Source organism: Diadema antillarum, unplaced genomic scaffold (genome assembly GCF_040938485.1).
Source record: "Diadema antillarum isolate AM-2024a unplaced genomic scaffold, OU_Dant_1.0 seq00000105_RagTag, whole genome shotgun sequence".
Lineage (NCBI taxonomy): Eukaryota > Metazoa > Echinodermata > Echinoidea > Diadematoida > Diadematidae > Diadema > Diadema antillarum.
Genome location: NW_027271191.1, coordinates 846 through 21121, shown reverse-complemented (window position 1 = coordinate 21121; position 20276 = coordinate 846). Strand labels below are relative to the sequence as shown.

The following is a 20276-nucleotide window of genomic DNA, read 5'->3' as shown; positions in this document are numbered from 1 at the left end:
CATTGAACGTCAGTGGCAATTCATGAAAATTTCATGCTATGAAAAAGGCTGTCGGCTCCAATTCGCGAAAATTTCATGCCACGAATTTATCATGTTTTACAGTATGGTCAAAAGAAGCAAAAATTTTCTTACTATTCTCTTTATTTTTCGTGACCTTTAATCGCAGATATCTCCATTTGAAAAATATGGACTTATTGGTTTTTGCAAACAAACTCTTCACTTCCTTCCAGTCACATTACGTGAAAGATTTTGAAGAATAAATAATACATGAGAATAACACAAATGGTGAGTAGACTTACACCTGCTCTTTTTTGACAACACCATATGATCAGAGTAGAGAAATATAGAGGCAATTAAAACAGGAAGTTATCATGCCTGATGATTACAGATTCTAAATTTGAATGTGAATTCAGAATCTTGATACCCACAATAGGTTTATAATCACATCATTACAAATAAAGCATAACCATTGAGCTCATGGTTATTATATTTCTTTTACTCATTATAGGCCGGGTCTTTTCTAGCTACCAGGTAGGCCCTATGTTAGTCTAGTTGTTATACTTTTTCCTCCGATTTTTTTTTTTCAATCACTAGTCTTCTGCTGTTCATCATACAGAGCTAATAAGGTATTTTGTGCAGGTCACTTGGATCTTGATTTGTATTCCTTTTTTTCTCTCTTCTTATTCTTGTTCTTTTGTGTTTCCTTTCTTTTAGGTGGGAAGAAAAGTTACGATAAACGAGGAACGAAAATAAAAGGCCAATCAATAGAGGGCGCCGTCTGAATTCATGTTATTCAATAGTTGTACCCTTTTCGTAAACCATCGAATCAAAAGGAAATTACCCATGAGCCTCATTTGCGTAACTTTCGTACTGGCTTTTCTACACGTTTGAGTCTTAAAGATAAGATATATTTATATGTCTGGTATTTGCACATGATTCTATTCATTTTAAATAATATATATATAAAAAATAATTATTTAATATGATTTGATTTATTTCAGAATGAATTGTTCTAAACTATACATATTATTTATGACTGTAACTGAGGCATATCAGAATCGGGTTCAGGTCACGTACTTCCGTGCAATGAAATCGTGGTAACAGCTAGAATCGCAGTGCATACATGTGTAGAACTTTACCTTGTACTCGACTGTACTTTAGTCTCGTCGGACGTTACGAAAATCATGGCTGCAGCTCTCAGGAAAACAGCGGGTCTCTTGCGGGTAAAATCGGGGCTTCTTAGTCCCAAGGCAAGTATCATTTTTTTCTGAAATTACGATTACGCTGAAGGGCAATATCCGCAATATCGACTCGTTTAAATTATACTAAACCAGGCCAGGAGAGCAACTTGATACCAATTCACTGTCACTCACTGCGGCAGTGTCAGGAGTGAGGAGCAGAGGAGTCGTTGAGTTTTATCATTTTTTACTTTATCGGCTCTCCTCTGCGGTAGACAGAGTCACAGTTCAGAAACGTGCCGGTAGATGTGTCGTGTCCGGACACGGCAACTTAACTGATTAGTTGAGTTTACGAGGCGATCATGGCTCCTAAATAGTCTATATCTGCTACAGTTATCTAAATTTTTATCTGATTTATGGTATGGAGTAATTTATGGTAGGAATACAAATGCCGGCCGGCGTTCCTGTGATGACCGGCGAGTTTGCAGCTAACAATCCAAACATGGTAGGCCCTACTGAATTTCGAATACCACTATGGTTGGTCCTACTAAGTACTAGTACTACAGCCATGGACAACCTAATTTTTATCTGCCTGATAAGAATATTTAAGACTGAAATTCACATAAAATCTTGACTTACGTGATTGAGAAAATCCAGCACTATCAAATGCTGTTGTCCCCTTTTCAATTCGAAGTTTCAGTGCAAAAATATCGCCGTCGAACTTGAGTGCCCTCTTTTCAGCTCCCGCGGTGTCACTCCTTTGTTAGATCGACCACTTTATTTGTGTTGACAAAGCACACAAACCGAGTTGTACTGAACGCCGTGTTGTACGAAGCTTTTTAGAATGCGTTGACATTACATTACAATTCAGTTAAAATATTCTTTTGAAATTTTGTCCTCGATTTACACCGTTAATGAACAGTGAATTTTTGTTTTCCCGCACAAACTCATTGACAGGCAAAGCCAATACATTTTATGTGCTCTGAGCGCAGTGCAGTGCACAGTAAGCGTTCTGTGCACCAAAATTAGTTGGTCGGTTTCAAAAAGGGTGGTCGATGTGTAGTAGAGTTACCATACTGCTCTGCACACTCACAAGTAGACTCCACACTAGAGTAAACCACCAGCTTTTGGACACTTAAGCTTTTCTGCAATATTTGTTCAACTCAAATAATACATACAAGATTATATCTAACAATGTATGCTAGATATATCGAACTACTTCTTTTCGATATTGATTTTGTTAAATACATCAAAAAATTTCACAAAATCCCCAAATATTATCACCTTGTCAATCCCTCAGAATTTGGACGGCCTCTCCAGAATTCGGGCACGTGCTATGCAAGTTCAATGTCAATATGCATACAAGGCTGCTGAAAAATGAGCACGCGCCATACCTTGTTGGCGCAAGGTTGCATCGGGGACGTTGCGGCGCCTGTTCATGTCCGAATTCTGGTCACTCGGTAGCTCGGCACTTGCATTCAGCCCCTGTAGTAAGCTGTACATTTATTCACTGTAATCACCACGTACAGAGATTTTGTTTTTCTTTTTTGTTTTTGAGGATACCATCACACTCTGAACTTGCGAAAATCTTATAAGTGAAATATCTCGCAACAGAACGGCATAATTTTTCAATTTTTAGCGCTTTTTCGGCAATCCTGACTCTCAACACGGGACCTAATTCGCGCGTGCTTTGGAAAAGTTGCGCTTATTCTACATATTTGACAGCGAAATTTGGGATTTTAGATGGATTTTTGGAGGTGTCTCGGGCACTTTCCTGTGATGAACGAGTGTGCCAGTATGTGAAACGATGTGATAACTGATATGCGTGTGTTGTGACAGTAGAATTTGCTGGCTTGTGATAAGTGTCTGGATTCTGGACGCTGGCCGAAAACTGAGGGTTTTACTCAAGCTAGACAAACAGCTTGATTCATCTCTAATTTTATTATGGTATTCAATAATTGCTTTTTTCTTCAATCTTTCTTTTTTTATGCCTCCGCCACGAAGTGTCGCCGGAGGCATTATGTTTTCGGGTTGTCCGTCCTTCGGTCCTTCCGTCCGTCTGTCCGTCCGTCTGTAATGAATTTGTGGACAGCGTAACTAAAAAACCGTTTGAGGTATCCTAATGAGACTTGGCATGTATATGCATGAGTGGACGAAGTTGTGCCTATTAACTTATGGGTGCTCATGCTCGAGGTCAAAGGTCAAAAGGTCGAGGTCAAATGCTAAAAATTTCACTATTTTCCCCGTATCTTTACAACGCCTGAAGATTTTTTCTTGAAACTTGGTGTATACATGTAATACCAAATAAAGATTCTCCAGAGAAAGTTTCGAGTCATGAGGATAAAGGTCAAAGGTCAGAGGTCAAGTTAAAATTTTAAAATTGCACTTTTTTCTCCATATCTTGGAAATAATACAAGGTATTTTTCATGGAACTTAGTACATATGCATATACTGACTAACAGTGATTATCTAGGGAATGTAGGGATCATGGGTCAAAGGTCATGGGTCAAAGGTCGAGGTCAACTCCTCAAAATGCCATTTTTCCCTCATATTTCTGCAGTACTTGCCAGATTTGTCTTGAAACTTGATATACAGTATACATGTATTACCCAATGGAGATTCTCTGGGAAGTTTGTTGCCCAAAGGTCAAAGATCAAGTGAAAGTGATAAATTTCCCTTCTTTTTTCCATATCTTGAAAGTGACTCAAGGTATCATCATGAGACTTAGTACAGCCATGTATTTATGCATGTTCTACCTGACAGTGATTCTCTTGGGAATTTTAGGGTCATTAGATCAAAGGTCCAGGGTCAAAGGCCAAGTTAAAATGCAATTATTTTACTATTTGATACTGAAATTACACTTTTTCTCCATACCTTGAAAGTTACCCAATGCATCATAGACTTATAAAAGGGTCAAAAGTCAAGTAAAGATCGTCAAATCCCCAAATACCTGCGCTCTTAGGCAGTATACCCATCCATCCAATTAAACCGATTTCAAGGAAAGTGAATATTCAACACATTTGTGGCAAACCTGTCATTCTAATACTTTGCCAATTAAGCCTATGTGAAAGTGTCATCACACATTGTCAAGACATTGTACTATAGACCTATTAGGAGAACCATGCATTATGGCGGAGGCATACCAGTCGTCATAGCAACATTTCTAATTCTTTTTTATTTTCTTTTTCCAATTTTGAAATTTTTTTGTTTTATTTTTCCCAGGTTAGCCTTTTTAGTATCTTTTCATTCATTTCCCACTTTCAGCTGATAAGCCACTCTTAACAGCCACTCTAGCTCTTACTCTCTCACTTCAACTCAAATTGACCTCCAAAACAGAATATATTCATTTTAAATTGATAGAAATTTAGATATGTCCACATGCCGTATTTTTCCCTATTGGTACCTTGCAAATTTGCCTGCTTGAGAGGCTCCCTGTGGAATTTCCAGTTATTTTTCAGCTAAAGAGTGTCGAATGTGCCCGAGTCCCACTTACAAAGAACAAAAGCAGGAGTTACTTGCACGTGTTATTGGAAGTGAGAGTACTCTCGCACCTGATTAGGCAGTTTCATCAATGAATGAAACTACCCCTGTTCCAAATAGGCACCTGCTTCAAGCCTAGATAAATGGTTGTGATCTATGTGACCATGTAAAACACTATTTACACTTATTCAAGTCCATTCTTTTTGTACCTTTCACATTTAGTGGCCAAGGCGAGGATTTTTGCAAGACAGTGTAGTTATGGTAGTGCACTTGGCTTACAAACTGTAGCAAAACAGAAGTTTACATGGTTTTCTTTTTCTATACATGTATCTACCCCAGAGGATTTCAATTTTACAAATGAATGACCTAATCAACTGTGGATACTTGCTGGAGCAAAGGAATGTATAAAATGAAATATTAGGATAACAGCATCATCTCAAACTTCATCCTTGTCTATCTTAATTCCAGGCCCAGCTGAGTGGATTTTCACATATGTCAAGGACTAAAAGAGTGGTAAGTTGATGTGTATCATTTGCATTTTGATAGTAAAAGAGTATCACCAACTTTGCTTTAAATGATGAAATTGCCCCTAATTTTTATATTTTCGTGTGTTATTAACTTTGCAGCCCAACCGTAAACCACCAAATTGTGAAAATTATAATCATCCTGAAAATAACAGCATTTAAAGCAATAACGATGCACTTATTATCAGTGTGCCAATATACTTTTTGATGTGCATCAATCTTGTTTTCTGTTATTTGATTTTCAAACTATGTGTAATGCTCTTATTTATATGCTTGGAAATCAGTTTTTATACTTAGGCATGACAATAAATTATTGAATTGAATTGAATTGAATTGAATTGATTTGAATTGAATTGAATTGAACTGGATGAATGAGTGTGTTATGTTTTATATCTCCCTGACACCCTGTCAACCAGGCTCTTGCAACACTCGGCACACTAGCAGCTTACATTGGCCCCACAATGGCATCTTCAGCACCTTTGACCATGCAAGGTAAAACAGTCAGGATGACACACTAGCATCAATTTTTTTTTCCGCTTAAACTCTCCATTTTCTGTACTGTTCATTTAATGCTGCTGTTGTGGTTGGTTAGTTTTGTATGCTGCCTGTTCTTGATCAAATTTGTGGATGATGTAATGCAAGAACCATTAGAGGTATCCAAGTGTACCTTAGCATATGTTTGTATTAGTAGACAAAACTGCTCCTTTCAAGTTGTGAGCATGCATGCTCGAGGTCAAAGGTCATAGGTCAAGTTCAGAAAATGGTTCAAAGAATGCTATAATTACTTAACACATTTGGGGGTAGTGCCATCAAACTTTCAAACATATCATTTCAATATCTTGCCAATCATGTGAAACTGTTGTCTTACATTGTCAAGATGTACTGTAGACCTATTATCAGAATAATGCAATATGGCAGAGGCATACTACTTCCCATAGCAATGTTTCTATTTTTTCTGTTCAAAGAAAATGATTATATGGCTGCATGCATTGATGGAAAGAAAGGTGAATACAGTCTTCATGATTTCAATTTTTTGTAATTTTTGTTTCCATTATTCTTCTTTCAGTTTGAGACGAGGCTACCAGGTGTATAAGGAAGTGTGCTCAGCCTGCCACAGCATGCAATATCTGGCTTTCCGCAACCTAGTTGGTGTCACCCACACAGAGGCAGAGGCCAAGGCAATAGCTGAAGAGGTGAAGCAGTGAAATACATTTTTTTTTTCTTTTTGGAGGGGGGGGGGGGGGTTCATGCCCGAAGCCTTGATGGAAACCTCAGCCATGTGAATTTTGTGGCTTCACAGCTCTATATTAGTGTGAGGAACAAGTAGAAATTCAAATCACAAATGGTCCTGATAAGGCAGTGTAAGAATCGTGGTCACTTGGTAGATATATTTGTAAAGTTTAGAGTCAGAATACTGCCAAGCATGGATATCTATGAGGATGTCTCTATTCATGTTTTACTTTTGCTTGGGCTTCCCTTCTCCCCTTCCCTTCTCTTTGATATATATATTCTTCTCTGAGTTAGTGCAAGGTTGGACACTCCTAACCCTTTTTTATTTGTTATTTGCATCCTCGCCAGTGCATAGTTTTCTTGTCCTCTGTGTAGCACACAATGTGTTCAAAGAAAGATGATAAGAAGACGTAGTAAATGTTATAGAAATTAAGGATGGTAGGAAGAGAAAAACAAGTTAACATGAAAAGAAAAAGAAAATAAGAGAGGTGTAAAAGGAAGAATGGCTTTATAGTCCCATGCAGTCCAGTAGTTCACTTTCAAATGCAGCTTGAAAAAGATGGGTATGAAGATAAGGAAAGTGCTTGAATTAGTAGAAGGTAAAATGTAGAAAATGGTATTGAATCGTGCTCCTTGTGATATTCTTTTTGATAGTACCAAATTGTGGATGGACCTGATGAAGAAGGAGAGATGTTTGAGAGGCCAGGAAAGCTCTCGGACTACTTCCCCAATCCATACCCCAATGACGAGGCTGCCCGTGCCGCAAATGCTGGTATGTGCCATTATGACAGACTGTTGTGTGTACTGGATTTAAATCTTTGGCAATGATGTTCCACAATGTCATAATTTCAAATGTCAAGTCAAGTTATTTTGTTTAGCCTAGTTGATTTCTGTGCAAAAACTTGGTGAAATATGCATGGTTTGGGTGTTTAATCATAGGGTTTAAACATAGAGAGGAGTATTTATCTTAATTCTTGCTACATTGTTTATGATTCATCCAGTTATTGAATTGTTAAATCAAAGTATGTTCGAGACTGAACCTGACCAAGTTATTAACCTCAAGCGTGACATCACCAGGTGTGATACAATATTGTTCGGTATGTACAAGACCCTATATAGAGCATGATAAAGTTTTTTTTCTTTCTGAATCAGCTGTTCTTATTCATTCATTGACACTCGGGTCATTACAGTCAATAGAAATATGGTTAAACCATACCAAATTCTGATTGTTCTTTATCATAGTATATCTCTTTTGATTACCAAACTAATCGTAAAGCGATGCCTGCAACACCCTTCTATGTTTACAGGTGCACTTCCGCCTGACATGAGCTACGTCTGCCTCGCTCGCCATGGCAACGAAGACTACATCTTTGCCCTCTTGACTGGCTACTGTGATCCACCTGCCGGTGTAGAGATCAGGGAGGGGCTCTACTTCAACCCCTACTTCCCTGGCCAGGCCATTGGCATGGCCCCACCCATCTACAATGAAATCATTGAATATGAGGACGGTAAGTGATGAAATAGCCAGCTCTGCATTGTACATTTGCACCTTCCCTCAGTGTTGGGTGATTGTATGACTGTTATCATTGAAATCATCTGTCCTTCTGTCTTTTAATGGGCTCTTGCTTATTTGAATAAAGTTTGATCCTTTGCAGTTCACAGAATACTCTTCGAGGGCATGTATAATAAATTTATGAGTGGATCTTGAAGCAAAATTAGTGATTGGTCAGTAGAATGCGGTCAGAAGAAGAATAAACATATGAAGCAAGCCTAGTTTCGTGTAGTGTCATCCGATAGCATTTTCTGTGTTTGATGTTTATGATGATATAACAAGATGTATGTTTATGGAGATAGATGGCTCAATGAACTCTTGTATTGAGGGATACTGAATGTATATCTTTGGACAACAAAGCTGATTGCATTATGCGTTGTCTTCATTTCGTGTGTATGGTCTCTGTAGGCACACCAGCATCAATGGGACAGATTGCTAAGGATGTGAGCACCTTCCTTCGCTGGGCCTCTGAACCGGAACATGACCAGCGCAAGAGAATGGGACTGAAGGTATGTTGTCACTAATTCTTTGTAAGCTATGGGATATTCTCCAGAATTTGGATTGCTTGTCTTACACACACACACACTCTCTCTCTCCCATTTTTTTTCCTCTATTTTTTTCTGCTGATTTTGCACAGTTTGTGAGGAAGTGGCCAGGAGAATCATATCAGATTTATATGTCTGCATAATGTGAAGCAAGTTTAGGGAAATGAAGAATACACAGAATGTATGGGGTTGTGTGCATGTACTATTTACGACTCAAGCAAGGTTTTCTCGTATAAGACTTTTAAGGATGACCTGCATTGGTTTTAAGGATGACCTGTTTTGGTTTTAAGGATGACAAGTTTTAAGGATGACCTGCATTGGTTACCAAACTGCCGCCTCTGATGTTAAATAGAAGTAAGGATATAAGTGATTAACTACGTATAAAACCAGTTGAAAATTTCAAAGAAGATACTGACTGTAGAGATCTAAGCTGCATTTTGTTTTTTATCATCACTTCATAAGACTTTTCATATTAGTTATATTTCATTATGAATGATAGAAAAGTTTGACTCATGCACAAGGTATATTTCATGAATTGTGTAATGATAAGGCATCAAGCTTAAAGAGGAAATGCTGTAAGCTAAAGGCAAAATTGCTGTGCATTTTCTTATGTAACACCTGTAGAATGTAATGCATAGAACTTATAAAGAGAAGTTTGTGTGAATATTGACCGATTCTGTGAGGTGGTTTGTGTATTATCGGCATGGGCAGCGCCATTACTGCTGTGTCCCGGCCGACCCCCCTCCCACTCCCCCACCCCTCTCCCTACATTAGCACGCGCACGGAGTGAAAAACTGATGCATGGTTGTTTTAGCCAATAGGCACCTCGTACTGAGTGCACGAATGCTTGCTTAATGCGCGAACCTTTGTAACAAGTGTGCGTACTCCTGCTACAAGTGCGCGATAAACATGTTGCCTGGGGGGTGGGGGAGAGGAGGGGGGGTCGGCTGGGACACCGCAATTTGAGCTAATGGCTGCGCCCAGTGCTACAAATTGTCTGCTGCCCTCAACGAACCCGAATCGGTCAATACGTGTAGTATGATGCAGACCATTCATGAACATTGTGAGGATGAAAAGATGAAATCTAAGCTGTGGTTGAGCTGCAGTGAGAGAGCAAGAGAGAGATAATGTAGAGTGACATGTAGGAGCACTTCTATTCATGTGTGTATTTCTTCTCTTTCTCTGAACACCTCCAGGCTCTCTTGATCCTCAGCTTGCTACTTGGCGTCTCCTACTACACCAAGAGACACAAGTGGTCTGTTCTCAAGTCAAGGAAGCTTGCATATCGCCCGCCGACAGCGTGATTGGTCTCTGGCTTTCATCCTTACATCATTCTTGAAAGTTGAAAGATCCTTCCAGTCTTTATAGGATATCCAGACCCAAAAAACAAATCAGGAAGAGCAGACTGTACCAATACTCAACCTACCCCTCTCCACAGAGCTTTTAAAAGGAAAATGGGAACACCAAATGCTCTCAGTATATTTATATATATATATATATGTCCATGGATAGGTGTGTGAACATCATTTTAAACAGCTACTTAACCAAATTTGGTCAAGCATGGTTTAGTGCAAAAGGATGTCGACCTATAACATGAGCTATTCCTGCCAAGCATTTAAAGTTTGTGCTCTGTACTGTAATAGTATGCTTGTCTAAATATATGACATTGACCTTCAAATAGGCTCACTCGCAGACTCTGTTGTTAACATTGCATTAACACGTTGATGGATACAGAATTGAGCAATATGCAAGGGAGAAGACTGTAATTAGAGTTATTTGACCCTTTTTATGGAGTAAATTCTGCTGTAGAATATTCCTCTCAACTTTGTGAATCGCTGAGTGAGTGTAATTATGGCATCACTGAATATTTGTAAATACTGATGTATGCTCCCTAACATAGAAGTAGGAATAACTGACTTTGATTATGACATAACAGACACTCACCCCATACAGTAAATTAAGCTTGACATTTTGTTGGAAGGTGAAATGTTTGCTGATATTGTGCTAGAAGAGGTAAATGGATGACAAATGCAATGTGTTATTATTCTGTCAATGGAAAACATATCTGTTGATGACAAAATCAAGTTCTTGCACACACTCTGATGCAGGGATTTCCAACTTACCAGCATTTTTACCCCCTTGAAGCACACTTGCATTGTACATAAAATGAATTTATTTAAATCATCCAGATACCTCTATCCTATAGATTTGCACATCTTTTTACAGTTGATGTTGGGATCACATATTCCTTGTTCTGTTAAAGAGTGGAAGTTGAATTGAAGGAGTGAACTGTTCCACTTTGGGTGGAAACTTGGGCAGGAGCTCTTTTTCCTGTTGTGGACTTGCTAGTATAATAAATGAGTATGTTCATTGACATATTTGTATGAAATCTGGCCTTTCATTTGACTGTATCTTTGTCTTATCATTTTTCCTTCAGTTTCCTATTACACGTGTATTTGAACATGTACTTGAGTTGTTGCTGAATTTGAAAGTTTACTAATTGTAGCCAAAATTTTTGCAATTACATGTATGATGCATGCATTTGTTGCAGAACATGAATACCCAGTGTTTTATTTCAGTACATCACTCGTAGCATGTCTGCTTCATGAGAAAAAGAGAGAAGAAAGGGGGCGGGGCGGCGGAGGAGATTGAAAGAGAAAAAATAATAGTATTCTTTGTACTTGTACTTTCTACCCTTTGGCTGTGGAGGGTGTCCAGTGCCTTGGCATTTAGCAATACATTTTGATAAGGTAACCTGTACTATGTATTGTTAATACTATAAATTGAGTGCAAAGATACTTAAGTGTGTAACAAAAATAACAGCTACAGTACACACCTCCATGAAAGTGGAATACTAGTAGCTTGGAATAGAAATAAAGGCTTTGACACCTAGATATTCAGCTTGTTCCAAAAGAGATACACCTTCACCATAACAAAATTGAACTACACTAGACAAAACAAGCAGGATGTTCAAGACAAAGTGTAGTGAAAATTATTCCTTGCTCTTTCCAAATGTAAATTTTGAACTCTTAATCAGCTGCACTATCAACATGAACAAAAGAGCAGACCCATTTTATGTCAATTTGCTGATTGCGTGTTGTGTTCTGAATTCATCTTTGTACAGCATAGCTTACGAATTTTAGGTATCATGTACCTAAATGTAATACAGTGTACCGGTAAATACCAGTTTAACACTGCACACAAGGTTGAGAGTAGAGGGGTTTAGAGCTCGGCTGATTCCTCAAATATGCATGCGGGAGAAATCAGAATGCAGTTGATTCACCCTTAGGCAATTTAATTCACAAGTTTGTGGTAGATTGACAAAGTTGGATACATTATCACAACTATATCAACACAATCTGAGAAATGATGTTGCCACATGCATGATATTTATTGCAATGTGATTCACATGAATAATAAGAAAAATTGAACAGACTTCATTGTCACACCTTGATGGAAATAAAGATATTGTAATTTATATAGCAGCGGCGGATCCAGAGGATGTCATGCTCCCCTCTTAATTTTTGGTTAAAACAAAAGAAATAAAAAGAAAAAAGTGTGGGAGGGGTGCGTGCATCCCCTCTAATTTTGCAAAGGCACCTCCCCTTTACGGAATTCCTGGATCCACCCCTGTATAGGTAGCTTCAACAGAAGTCCACTACACATACACCATGGCCGCCAATCTTCAAGTAGGGCCCTGGCCAGCCAATATTCCTTTTTTTTTTTTTTTTTTTTTTTTTTTTTTTTTTTTTTTTGGGGGGGGGGGGTAATTTGTTGTTGTTGTTTGTTTTGTTTTCTTTTTGTTTTTTTTCAGAGGGAAATTTTATTCAAACAAAAATATTCAGACACAAATAGAAGCCATTCTACATGATATAGCACAAAACATACAAGATGACTGATAATCACAAATGCTTTAGATTTGAATTAGATTTCAGCTGATAAATGGGATTAAAAAAAAAAAAAACCTTCAGGTTTTTCCTGACATGTATTCGTCCATCTTTTTTTTGTGTGTGTGTGTGATTTTGTAATTGACAAATTGAGGAAGAGTGTAATTTTGTTGTTATGGCAGAAAATATGAAATATTTTGCTTACCAAAAAAAAAAAAAAGAACACACACACACAAAAAAAGGACAATGTGCCATTTCTTATTTTCTATGGAGCCATATATGAACATACTTTTAGTAATTTTAATCATATTCTATAATATAATTTCGTGTTTATGAGGAAAAAAAAACATCCATGTAACATTACATTCCCAAAACAAACGAGAAATTGTTTCTATATATGAATTGTCAGGGATGCCCATAGTAAAAAGTACTTTATTAATCCTGGCAATTCCATGTAAGATTTGAAAGTGAGAATAACAGTCTTGTTATCAGAGAAGATTTATAGGGAATACTGTATATTTTTCACTAGTCTAAACTTTAATTAGATATTTCTACCCATATTCAGATTTAGGTGGTTGAAATATCTTTGCCCTTAGTTTTTTATTCATATATCAACATACTTTTGGTGATTTTTAACAAATTAGCTATTGCATCTTTATTTCATTATCAGTCACTGTTTTGTTTCTTGTTTGTTTGTTTTGTTTTTTTTCAATTTGCCTTTTCCACCCAGAGGGGACTGCATGAATGACAGAAAAATATTATGAAGATTACAACAGGCACCATTTGGCTCTAAGTTGTTCAAAAACTTATGATGCTCCTCCATGCTCCTTAGAATATAATTTAACTTCAAAATGCTCTTTTCCAGACATTACCTTTAAAAAAAAATCTCATTCACACGAATCAATACATTGAACTAAATTTGATACATGTACCATGGGCCTATGCACATCACGATGATCGAGAAAAAGTGAGCTCGCACGTACACAGAGCGCAGCTAGCTAGCTAGCTAGCTCACCAAGAGTTCTGTGAGCTAGCTAGCTAGATATAGAGAGACCATGACCGCGCATGCGCATTTCGCAATTTCGGCGCTGAATATGAATTTGACATGAAGCGTTACATCGGCTACCGCGACTGAAAACAAAACGTTTTGCCAGTGTTTGCGAAGGTTAGTAATTCGATTTTTAGTCGCATTTTTGGTTGAATTTAATTCTGTAACTACTTTTAGTCCGTAATCAAGCTTTATGCTTCTCCTTGATGTCGGTATCGGTATTTTTTGATGGCATTATTCTGTAACCTGCGGTGCATGTTAATAGTAGTCTAGACCCTACGAGAACGTTGTTACAGTCCCAGACATGAGATTTCATGATGGGAATTGATAATATGATGCAAACGTCGTGCGAAGCTTCTATTTATACAGCGACTGGGCTGTGTATCTATAGTAAATACGCATAACACATGACACACCCCACCCCCTGTGGGCATGGCCGTGGTGATTTGTGGATGTCTAGGGTCTAGTTTACTTTAAATATAGAACCCACATTAAATTAATTTACTGCGGATTCTTCTTCTACCACCCCAGTCCACGGATCGGATCCACTATCTGTGCAGTAAAATTAATTCTGTCTTGTTGTTGATGCTGGTATGGCGTATAGCAGAATTTTGCATGTGAGGCGAGGGTTGTAACTTGTATTTGTACAGAATAATATTTCTAATTTAATTATTCTTGGAGGCACGTACTGTGCTGTGGGAAATCTACTTTTTTTTTCACTTGACAGGAAAAGGCAAATTTCCTATTTGAAAGTAAATTGCAGAGCAAATGGGGTGCGCTCATGTATGACATCTCAATCTTTGCAAATTTATGTTTGATTGATCACAACTTCCAAAAAAAAAAAAAAATCGTAACTTTCTCAGTTTTCACTGGAATTTGCTCAAACTCTCCCTGTCCTGTTCCTCCAACGTTATATTTCGTGCTTTTAGTCACTCAAAGTCAAACTAACTTTCATTACAGGTGGCATATCTAACAATTAAGTATACACCCACTCTCTCTCACACGTGCAGAGACTCCAACTCTCCCGTTTTCGACAGGGAGATCTCCCGCCGAAAGCCCATTTTTGCAAAATCTCCCGTTCTCCCGCTAGAGATTTTATTTCTCCCGCCCTGGCTCTGTGTCTCCCGGTGGAAGGGATTTCTTCCTTATTGCTATCGTATGTTGGAAAAATAAGCCTTAGATAGCACCAGAGAACGTCTAGAACCCTAGGAACTTCGCGTTTCGCACACATCAACTTGGAGTCTCCCGTTTGCTAGGGGTTTCAGGCGGGAGAATCTCCAGATCAGAAGGTGCTTGGGGTTGGAGTCTCTGCACGTGTATAACCGGTCAACACATGAATACATTGCTTTGCCTTTGTTAACAAATCAGATGTACAACTTTTGACTGCACATGTTCATCTCAAACATAAATGAAAAAGGGTAGAATTGCATAATTTTTTTTTTCAGTTTGAAACTGTATTTAATACTCACTTGAAACATTTGATTGCGTGCATCTAATTTCTTGATGCTCTTATTCCGATTCAGGCCCTTGAATGATTAAAGTGAGACCATCATCATCATGGCAGCATATCTCTTTCCCGTGCTCAGTTCAGCTGAGCTGGTGGCATGTCTCCATGACATTATGGGAGAATCGTTTTCTGATGAAGATTTCAAGAGTCCTCAGGTTAGTCTTTGAATTTGAATTCACAGCCATTAGTTAGATGGATACAGTATACTCTGTAAATGTGGCATAGTGGAATTCAATCTTTCTAATTAGACAGAACACAGTAGTGATGAAATTCCGGTAAATTTGGTAATGTTTTCAAGTTAGCTTTGAGTAATTTATAATCAAATATGACTTGACAGCTTTGATGGTAAATGACAAAGACATACATTTGTAGTATTTTTCTTTAATGTGCACTGAAAAAGCATGCATTCCATCAAAAGAAATTGGTGGGAGAAGGTGCTGTTTTCAGGCTTACTGGACATCAGCCTAGTCAGGGCTGCACACTCACCCTGGTGCGACCTATCTGTCGGACCAGTAGGTACCCAGTTTTTCCATCTTTTACTGAAGTCCTTTCTTGAAAAAGTTACTGGTCCAACAGTGATTTTTACTGTTCAGGGACCGTCGGACCAGTGCCAGTGTGTGGCGTTGGCCTAGGGATTATGTCTGGTCCATTTCTACAATACATTGCCCTCCCATTATAATGAAGTCTTCGAGACCTGCAGTTTTCTTTTGTCATATCAAAATTTTGTTATAGCAGTAAATTACATGAAAATGTATAGATGGTAATTTTGGGACCTGAATTTCTACTTCATTGTAAAGATTATTTTGTTTTGTCTGTGTTCATTAGAATTGGAGTGCACTGTATCATCTTCTTCTTTTTTTTCTATAGTGGAACAGAATACTTTTACCCAGCTTACTTCTGAAATGGAAAAAAAAAGATGCATACACTAGGCTGTATATCATTTCTTGAAAAAAAAAAAATACGGTGCTAGGAAGAAGATGTGCATGTGTTTGAGTTCACTTTTCTGTGGTATCCCAAGATGACCGCAAGGATTACAAGGACATGTTGTTGCTACTAGTGTTCCTATCATTTACCATGACCGATAACCAGCCAACCAGAATACAGAATCTGTATGCTGCCTTCCTGGAGACCATTGTCAACACACAGCTGGACAGAATCAACCAGCCGCAGTGGACGGCATCCCAGGTTGTCATGCACCCAGAGCTCTACGACGGCATTTTTCCCATCATGAACCTCGCTATTGCCATGTGAGTAGCAGTCCCGGAGATTGCATGTAACAGTAGGAAATTTGTCCCTGGTTAAAGTGGACTTCTTGATAAATAGAATCAAATCAAGCAAACAAAACTGTGAAAGTTATCCATGAAGGAAGCCTCAGGTTACCAAAATGAGAATTTCACCTTTCACCACAAAGGAATATCAGCTACTATATCTTTGCAAATTTGATGAGGTCATGGATGATGTCATCCCATCACTGATGTCCCTTTCACTGGTACACAAATCTTAACTAGGTTACCCTTTTTCCTCAAAATTAGACAAAATACAACATATCTTCTGAATCAAATTATTCCTGAGGTTGAAAGATAATGTATAAACAAAGTTTTCAGTGTACTTCAAGGTTGACATGAAAGGAGTGCAAAGAAAAAAAAAAAAGATCAGCAATACAAGTCAATCATAAAATGAAAAATTGTATTTTTCTTAAGCAAAATTCAAAAAATTATTCTTTTCACTTTCAGTCACTGGTCTTATTGCATTTTCAACATCAATTATTTTTGTCTCCTATTTGTATCATACAGGCAACGGTTAATGGTAGCGTGTCAAGTGACAGACTTTAAACTGACTGATCTTCTCAATCCAAGTAAGTCAATAAAGGTTCCAACATTGTTAATAACATTTTTGCATAACAAGAATCTTTTCTTCTGGTTAAAGTATGTGTAGTAAACCCAAAATTTGACCATGCATGCTTGCATGACCAAAATGGATTATTCCACCAGTAGCGTTTAGGTAAAATTTAGATGCCATGGTAGTTTAAACAGAGTTTGTTTGTCTGTTTCTTCTTTCTTGTAAGGGCATCCTTTTTCCTTTTTGATATAATTATCATCCAACAAGTTCTTTTGTGGTGTAATTAATATGTATTTTTTAATCTTTTGGTTGCTTTTTTTTTTTAGATGCAGAAGTTTTGTAGTCCTTTACTATTGTGTTTATTCTCATTTACAAGTAGAAAGGAACATACACACTTGACTGGGGAGTGTGAAATACAATGAGAATGATTGGGATTTTACTGAGTGATGTTGTATAGTAGTTATTTTTCTAATGCTGCTCTGGCCCATTTCATGTCTTATGCAGAGCCCAAGAGGACAAGACGCTTTGTGAGTGCCTTGATCAACTTCTGGAGGTTCAGCGTGGAGAGAGAGGAGGCATACAACAATATTCGTCAGGAAATTGTATGTCCCTTCTTACAAAGTCAACTTGCATTTCTAATCCGTAACATGACTAGGTGACAATGGTTTTGCCGTTGTTTTTGTTAGGATCGAAGATTCAAGTTTCGAGTTCATTATCATTTTTTGTCTGTTGTATTCACAGAATTTGGGATATATATCACTGAATATATTATGTTCATTCAATACCCATGTGTTTCTAAATGTTGCACCTGACTTTGCACATGGTAAGACAGGGTTTACATACATCAGGCTTGATTTTCCACTGCCAATATTTTCTTGTACCCATTCTACTGAAAATGCATCGCCAACTTTTTATATTTTCCATGATGCATAGAGGTGTGCCACTGATATGGGAAACCTAACCATACTTTCCTTTCTGAATTCACACATACTTTGGGGTCTGTCAGAACTTTACCTATCTTCTGCTCTGACATGATGCATAATATTTCTCACATTACAGCAAGGGTCCATTGCAGAGCGAAATCAGCTGAAGGAGAAAATCAACGAACTGAAGGAGAAGATCAATTTGATGAAGATGACACGGGCAGAGGAGGAGGTGAAAGTCAATCAGGTAATCAGACTTGGGTTAGTTTGCATGCTAGTATATTACACTGTGTAATCATTTACCCCATTCCTTCAGTGAGGTACAAGTCAAATACATAGGACTATTATTCATTTAAATCTCAGACAATGTGTGGATTCTGTCATTCAGCCATGCTTTCTTTTTCCTTTAAGCTGGAGGCTGTCAAATAATTGTAGCAGTACAATCAGAGCTACTGAAGCATCTATGCCAGTTTTGAAGGCTCATTTATTTACAAAGTACAATTACATACAATGCACACATAGCCATGTGCATTGTTATCATTTCTGTAGCGATGTCTGCTTCTAGGTAGTTTTGTCCCCTTTGAAGGATAAAACATAAATTCTTTAGCCCTTGCAGGTTTCTAATCCTCCATACTGAACGATGAAAATATCATTTCAAATTATCAAATTCCCCCCCCCCCAAAAAAAAAAAAACAACAACAACAACACATACTAAATAACACATGATGTACAGTTCCTTACCTAATCTTTACAACACTTTGGCAATTTAGCTTCCCATAGTGAGATATCGCTTGTAAATGTTGAATACTTGACTGACCTGTCTCTGTCCGACTCTTAGCTCCTGGGCATCATTGACGAGCTGGACGGCAAGATGATGCCACAGCAGCAGGAGCAGGCGTCCATCCAGAGGGAACTGACCAGGCTCAAGGCTGCCCTGGCAGAGAAGGTCGCTCTCCTGGTGAGTGGCTTCATAAACCCCCTCCTCTCACCCTGATCTATTCACTGACCAGACAAGAACCTCTTTTAACGTCCACTGCTGTGATGACTGGACATGTATGCTTCAACAGCTACATTGCTTTGCTATTCTTATTGAACTGCAGTTATTAAGAGGCAAATTGCGTATTGCACATTGCCCTGTGATATGGGCCATGAAAAGCAATATTAAATTTCCTTGCAAGTAATCTCAAATGATTTGAAGAAGCTTTATAGCATTACACAATTTCTAGTTACATCAAATGAGTTTATTTTTCTGTGATGTCTGCCGTGTGCAATTTAGTTTATTTTCAGCAATGCACATGTGTGTAATGTGAAATTCAAATGAAATGCAAAATGTGTCCGAAAGACTATTGCAAAGGCATTCATTGTCTTGAATTTAAAGGACTAGTTATAGGTATTCTGTTCTGTTAATGATCGTGTCAGGTAAGAAAATACTTTCAAAGCAACCATTTTTTTTTTTTCATCAGTAGTAAAATCATGAAGACTTAACAGAAGATTGAGGACTTATGAAAGGAACATAAGTGTAATTAGGTTTTTTAGATTTTTTTTCATGTATTCATAGCCTATTGATGTAATATATATCTTAATTTTGCTTACGTTAGCGTTAAGAACTTTTAAAGAATGATAAAGTCACAATTACTCTTTACAGTGTAATCCATAACAGTCATACCATTTTTGTGTCTGGTTTGTTTGTTTGTTTGTTTGTTTTTTTTTCCTACCTTACAAAATTATCTGCTGAGTCATTCCTGAATTACCATCTTACAAATTATCGCTGTCTATACTTTTCAGTGATCTATCCACTTATCATTATGTGTATTGTTTTGGTCTTTTTTTTATCACCATTTTTTTGTTGTTGTTGATTTGAATGTATCGCAATGATTGTGGAAAGTCAATTCAATTTAATGATTCAGTTCCATTGACCCCACTTTGCCAGGAAAAACACAAGCTGTCGATTCTCGACAAGCAGGAATCAGTGAGGAAGCTTCAGGCCCAGGTGGTCCAGTCGCCTGAGCGGATGAAGGCCGACATCTCGCGGATGCACAGCGTCCTGGCCTCGCGCAAGGAGGCCAAGAACCAGAAGGGGCAGCGGCTCCAGGAGCTGCGAGGACAGAACGAGAACTGCCAAGTGCTGCTCCACTCCAGTGAGCAGGGGGCCGCCATGATAGCAGGCATCGACAGCGAGCTGGAGAAACTCAGGTGAGCATGCCAGATTACTTCTGTCTCGATGAAGTATTAATCAACTCTGGCTTTGGTGTTTTTCTTTGAATACCTTAAAGGTGCTGTTTACCTTTGGGAGCAGTGATTTATAAAATTTTCGAGTTATCACATTTGATGCATATGTGTAGGTCAGTTTTATCACAAAACATCCTACCATATAAAAAATTTACAATAAAGCCTAAAATATAGGGAGATATCACTATTTTTTTAAATAAACCATGACTGTAGATGGTTTATTCTAGAACCAATATTAATGTAACTATTGTTCACATTTTGTATATTTAATTAATATTAATTGTATTGATTAACAATTTTACATTTTACATTGGCTATTTCTATCCCTAACTCA

The 20276-nt window shown here is 37.9% G+C and overlaps 2 protein-coding genes across 2 annotated transcripts; both read left to right on the top strand.

The window, feature by feature from the left end:
* Positions 1–1173: 1173 nt before the first annotated feature.
* Positions 1174–10784, top strand: LOC139726912 (cytochrome c1, heme protein, mitochondrial-like). Its single transcript, XM_071637901.1, has 9 exons — positions 1174–1250; positions 5127–5171; positions 5285–5291; positions 5599–5674; positions 6249–6375; positions 7067–7184; positions 7720–7920; positions 8373–8473; positions 9706–10784. Exons 1-9 carry the CDS (start codon positions 1185–1187, stop codon positions 9811–9813), a joined length of 849 nt encoding a protein of 282 aa, XP_071494002.1. The 5' UTR covers positions 1174–1184; the 3' UTR covers positions 9814–10784.
* Positions 10785–14998: 4214 nt separating this feature from the next.
* On the top strand, positions 14999–19906 carry LOC139726955 (kinetochore protein Nuf2-A-like; the record flags this gene model as incomplete). The annotated part of the gene is made up of 7 exons (XM_071637943.1): positions 14999–15106; positions 16041–16198; positions 16745–16806; positions 17295–17392; positions 17850–17960; positions 18552–18671; positions 19644–19906. Coding segments are annotated over exons 1-7 (917 nt in total), but the record flags the coding sequence as incomplete, so codon positions are not given.
* Positions 19907–20276: the final 370 nt, after the last annotated feature.

Bases quoted from the DNA above. Each gene is read 5' to 3' on its own strand.
- LOC139726912 (XM_071637901.1), top strand. From the start codon at position 1,185: ATGGCTGCAGCTCTCAGGAAAACAGCGGGTCTCTTGCGGGTAAAATCG. The intron at 5,675-6,248 runs GTAAAACAGTCA...TTCTTCTTTCAG, and splicing joins AGCACCTTTGACCATGCAAG to TTTGAGACGAGGCTACCAGG. The intron at 6,376-7,066 runs GTGAAGCAGTGA...TCTTTTTGATAG, and splicing joins CCAAGGCAATAGCTGAAGAG to TACCAAATTGTGGATGGACC.